At 39.7% G+C, this 6,000-nt stretch overlaps 1 protein-coding gene across 2 annotated transcripts in view; it reads right to left on the reverse strand.

The window, feature by feature from the left end:
- AKT1 (AKT serine/threonine kinase 1) overlaps window positions 1-5,504 on the reverse strand; it is a 68,171-nt gene extending 62,667 nt beyond the window's left edge. Inside the window, exon 1 of one of the 2 annotated variants that reach the window (XM_018082651.2) lies at window positions 5,326-5,504. In XM_018082651.2, coding sequence (XP_017938140.1) covers window positions 5,326-5,371 — 46 coding nt within the window. In that variant the 5' untranslated portion in view covers window positions 5,372-5,504. Of the gene's footprint in view, window positions 1-585; window positions 774-5,325 lie in introns of those variants that run through there. The other variant, XM_018082652.2, reaches the window with a different exon arrangement.
- Between the last annotated feature and the right edge of the window lie 496 nt (window positions 5,505-6,000).

The raw sequence follows: 6,000 nt of genomic DNA on the forward strand, positions 1-6,000 counted from the left end.
AAGGAAGATGAGCAATCTCTAGGCTACGCTCTTTCAAAGATGAGGTTCAGTATTGTTACACTGTACCAGCTGATTCTCAGCTCCTGACTTCCCTGTCATCCAAAGCAGACTTATCCAGACAGTATGCTGGATCCAGCCTGTTTCCTATGATCTCTCCACAAATAATTCCATCAGATGAGATTACCCTCCAAAAGTCTAGCTGACTAGCCATTATCAGCTCATATTTCTCCAGATGTTTTGTGATCTCATCCTTTCTTAATGTCTCTAGCATCTTGCCTACCACCAAGGTCAGATTTATTGGTTGACAATTTCCTGGTTCCTCCCCAGTCCTCTTTTCCCAGAACAGGACAAGCAAAATGAAAGCAACCAAGAGCAAGCATTGCAAAACTATTGCCCCTTGTGTCGAAAAAGAGACACACAAGGAAAACCACAAACTGACACAGCTTATCTTTTGTTTCCAATAAGAAGAGCAACAGATTTCCCTATAAACCCAACCCTTCAGCTCTAGAAATAGCATCAGCTTCTTTCCCTCTGTCACAAACTTCCCCACTCCATTCTTTGTCCAGCCCCTATCTTGTTTCTTACCTTTCCATTCCCCCCAGTTTTTCCTCTGAAGCAGCTGTGCCCTCTATAGCTGGCATCTTCAGAGTTCAGATGGCTCTTAGGATCCTTTGTATCAAGTGCCACAGCCATTCCTTTGAAATACCATGAAAGCCAGACGATCCTCGAACTAATCTGAACCTCGAGGGTTCTGGCTACACAGGTCATCAAGACAGTGCATTGCTACATCCCAGGGACAGACAGAAGCCAAGATAAAAAACAAAAAACACCCCAAAATAAAACACACACACACACACACACACACACACACACACACACATAGAAAAAGGTAGGGAACATGGTGAGAACAGAAAAGAGAGAAGAAAGAAGAGGTGAAGAAAAACAGCAACACAAGAGACCCCCCCCACTGGCTTAAAAAATATCTTGTAAGATCCTGTTTTGATTCATACTAACAGAACACTGAAAGTATGAACCTGTGCTCAAAATAACAAAGCTAAAGTTCACCATCTGTGCTATTCTGCCAGAGAAAGTTAAAAGAGCAACAATCAGCATTCGATTCCTGGTTTGTATTTTACATATGAACCCTGCATTCACTTTTTGCAATGAAGCTATAGGAAGACAAATCACAAGGGACCACTGGTTATTTATTCAATTGTCTGTATCCCTCCATTCATTACAGAAATAATTCTTTAACAAAAAAAAAAAAAGTATTATTTCCAGAAGTGGAATAAGTATCTTTTGTATAATTTCTCATTTAAGGGTCTCTACTAATTTTGATCAGCTTGTAAGCCAGAGACTCAATCAGTCAAATAGTTTTACCTGCCTGGAGTCCACAAAAACTGACATTTCAAGAAAATGTTCCGGTTTTCATGGTTAAAATACTGTGTGTTGTTTATATACTATTTAAAAACAAAATAGCTCTGCATTTCCTGCTAATTATTAATGGATGAATACACAGGTCTTTCCTGCACCTTATAATTGCCTCAGATTTCTCACACTGAGAAATCAAGAATTCTATTTCCTTTTTCAAATGTCAGTGTACATTTTTCCCTCCCCCTCTTTCTTTCCTTGCCTCCAGAAGACTCCTTTTTTTCATACGAGTTTATGCCCTAATAAGAAAACCGGACATACTAGGGAGGACAGAGATGACAGAGTATCAAAACGCACAATCCCCCCTTTGTTAGCTGTGCAGAAAGACTTAAAAAAAAAAAAAAACCAGGATGAAGACTGAAAACAATAGAAAGACCTTTATAAACAGGGACCAGAGCAGAAAGATGCAAGAAATCCAATGAGATCTTTAAAACAGATCAGTAAAGCAGGCAAAATACACTTGGGCACACCTCAGTTATCCAAAAAGTTCCACACACACAACCAAAATTAAGGATACTCATGACATACATTCAGAGAACCTATAATCTCAGAGCTCAACAAGCAGCAATTTGGGCAGATAATTTTCTCCTTCTCCCCTCATATTCAATCACAATTATGGCACCCCTGGGTCAAACCATTTCCCCCATCCTTTCCCACTAAACAAACCTTCAGCATAACACAGCCAGGGAGTACGTACTGTGGATGTACATGTACAATACACCAACCCCATGTCTGAGTTCCTTCATGCGTCCTATGTGTGTGCTGGAACAGTTCAGCCGTGCAGTTACACAGAGAGTGGTCAGAAACTACTTCACACAAGAGTCTGTTGCCTTGCTGTGATTTGAGTAACATGCACTAAGCACTGCCAATGGGGAAGAGGGCAGGGGGGAAGAAGTTCATTCATGAATCCTTCTATTTCTGCCTGGTTGAGGTTAGACGTGTCAATGAGATGACTCTGGCCCCTGCACAAACAAACATCTGCACTACTGGAAGTAGAGCTTCCTTTAAGCAACTGACCTACAGAACTGCCAAGAGCTCTCAGCCAGGCAGCAATGTTTAATTCCATTTCTCCATTTGTATTTTTAATCTTGGAAACAAAAACAGAAATGTAAAGCATGCTGACAGAAGAAAACTACCCCACAGTTCTAGAAAGCCCTGCTATTTCCCCGCCAGGCCAAAACACCTGCTCCTGCTAATGATGGCTTTATGCTTACTTACACCTGCCATCCAGAAGGGCTCCAGAGCACTTCGCTGCCTGATTTATACATACACAACTCATTAAAACCACCAAAATTAAGCCACTGCTGGGGTGAGATGTAGCAATTGTTTCACTGCACACAGCCATGCTGTTCAACGGCTCGGGACGTGAACTAAGAGACACCATAACCAACCAAAGCTGTGGGGAACGTTAGAACATCATTGCCCAATCTGGATTTCGGACAGTCACTACCTAAAATATTTGCATGTGGAAAGACCTAAGATCTTTAAAGAACACTTGCAGTGCAACCTTTGGTTTTATAAATGATCCAAAAGACAAACAATATATGTTTCCTATATCTAAAAATCCCCCTTTAGCAGTCCCTCCCTGCAGTAATTACTGTTTACGCCTCAACTTCAGAAGCTCATGGTATCAGACATCAGTTTTGGAAACATCCTGTGGTTGAAGCACTTGATCTAGCAGAGCCAGCACACTGATAGGGTCAGGCAATAAGTCTAGATTATTCAAAAAGAAAGATCCTTTACAAAACACACACACACAAGTGGATCAGTTACCCCCTGACCAAGACCCGGCCAAAAGAACTGAATTTGTCAATTGATTCCAAAACAGCTACAAAACCAAGAGAGTAACAGATCTGACATGCTGGCAGGCTAAGATGTAGCACTGCCTTCTGAAAACCTCCTCGCATGGACAACACCGAATTAATAACTGCAAAGTCAATAAGTGGAATGAAATAGGTGTCACTGTACATACCGAGAGGGTAAAAAGGCATTGGGAAACAGGTTAAAAAGATTAGGAAACCTGGCATCCAAAAAATGCCAAGACACGTTGAACAGTTTGGGCGTTTGGGCACAAATTTGCTGTATCAAATACGCAGAACGTGCAGAGTAACATTTTGGAAATAGAAATGTGTTCAGCAAATAATATCGTATTATCAGCAAACTATAAGAGATAATAATCTGTTTCTCTAAGGCAATTTAAAAAAAAAAAAAGAAAAAAGTCAGATCAGGAGATCTGGGCATCTTTTACTGAGATCTCCTCCAGAGGTCTCCTTACTTGAAAGTAGCTTTATCATAATCCTAGAAACAACAAAAATTCAGTTCTCAAAAGTAAACACAGACACGTTTGAAACACAACATGACCGTTTCAAAGTTTCAGACACATCTGCTCTGAATCGTCCTGACAGTACCTTTTTCATACTTTCTAAAGTAAATGTTTCTCCCCGATTTTTTTACAGTGTTCCTCAAAATAACAATTTTTTTTTTAAATTACAGATAAGTGCAGGAAGAATTGTAACAAAAGACAGTTAAAAACCCTCAGCCTAAAAACACTGTTTAAACTAAAAAAATCTCTCTGATTTGAAGAGTTTCTAGATTCATAAATGGTAATGGGAAGCGTAATTCTGTGTTTCTTTTCTCCTGTTTAATCCAAACACAGCATAATTCTCAAATACTTTATCAGAACAAGGCAGCCTGGGTACACCAGAATTACTGAATGAGCTGTTTAAGCTAATGAGTGCAAAGAGGTTTCCAACTGAAATAAACCGGAACAAAAAAAAAAAACAAAACAGAAAAAATTTTATCAAAACATTTGTACATCAAGCATCAAACAATCTGCTAAACTACACTGCATATCCAGCTGTTAGAAATATATGCTTCCACCCTTTTAAAACACAGATCATCAACATGTTTTCTAAATCCTTAGATATTTCTTATTTTTGCAGAACCATCAGCCTTTATCCAGGTTATGATAACGTATTTATAATTTCTTCCATAAATAATTATGCTACACCTTTGCACCTTCAGGCAAGTTGCTGCAAACCCTCTAGAAAAATCCTGAGTCTGCAGAACCATGTAAGCTTCCCTACTGCTGGAACACAGAGATTCTGTTGTTGGTCCAAAAAAAATGACCCTATTATGGAAAGTACCTGTCAGTGCTCTCTCCTTTCCAAGGAATGATAGTAGAATATAAAGAAACACCTAAGTGAGGTACCATATAGGATCAATGCTGTGGTACTTGAAAATGAACACCTCCCCATAAAAGAACAAACTCACTGTTTTGGGAAGAAAACATTTAAGAATGTAAATGCCTAATGGTACACGTGACTGTTTTATCAGTTTTGCCACTCTGTCAAGAAGAAAGACTTGTTACAAAAATCAAACTGCATTAGTGGTACAACAGAAATGCAGAGAGTGCACAAACTCGAGGCTATTCTTCCCATCCAGGACACTGGTACCAAGACCAGTTCAGACACAAACAGAATAGCACATTCTCTAGCAAGTCTCTGCAAGAGCACAGCACTACTCGCAAAGTACAGGCATATTTTTCAAAAAAGATTCACCTTAATCCTCCCTTCAAACACAAAAAGAAAAGCTCCAGGCCTACATGTAAAGCAAAATAATTTGCTACAGTTTAACCTCTAACACTAAGAAGCATCTCCTTCAGTTGCTATCTCTATCATCATTTTCAAAGCAGTTTTCAGTGAAAACACACAGACACAAAGAAAACTCCTCGAATGTGCATTTTCTAAAACTTAAAAGAAAGTCACACACAGTCCTTATATTCCCACTAAGGTGAAGGGGAAAATAATGGATTATTTGAAGACATGCTGCTAAACACCAGATCATTGCACAGGAGACAGTCAATCCACTGTCCGGGAGGGAAGAGTCACTTACCTCGTTTGTGAAGCCAGCCTTCCTTCACTATTGCTACTTCATTCATAATGGCAGGAATGTCTCTTGAAAAACCAGTTTATGCCAAAAGATCACTCTGTTGAAATTCCTGAACTCCAGCAGAAGGCTCCACAAGAGGGACGAGGGTTTTTTCTCCGTTTTTCTCCTTCCCAGCTATTTCTAAAAGGATCAAAAGAACAATACACCATCATCTCAAAGCATGTCACAGACATACAGTAAGGGATATGCGAGGAATTAGCTTTCACTGCTGGGGTGTTGGTTTGGGATATTTTTGGTTTATTATTATTAAAAATCCTAAACAAAGGCTTAGCTCTTCACAAGGATTTTTCTACCTCGGCGGGCAGAGGTGCCAAGGTATGCGCTTGCTGAAGTCCTGCTTCTTCACTGAGTAGGTTGATCACAGGCAGACTCACAGCATTACCAGAGTGAATTACAGGTTGATTCAAGACCTCCATCTCTGCAACACCACCTCACTCTTCACAACAATAAAAACTCTGAAATTTCACAAAGTCCAGTTTTTAATATTTCCTGGTAAGGAAGACCTTCAGAACCTCTTCTGAAAGAGTCGTTACAGTATGATGGCACTCTATTAACCAGCACATGGCATATCTTAGAGATAAACCTTTGAGAGTAAATATTCCCATGCTGATTCAGATT

Source organism: Manacus vitellinus, unplaced genomic scaffold, assembly GCF_001715985.3.
Source record: "Manacus vitellinus isolate BGI_N305 unplaced genomic scaffold, ASM171598v3 scaffold_6_pilon, whole genome shotgun sequence".
NCBI classification, from domain to species: Eukaryota; Metazoa; Chordata; class Aves; order Passeriformes; family Pipridae; genus Manacus; species Manacus vitellinus.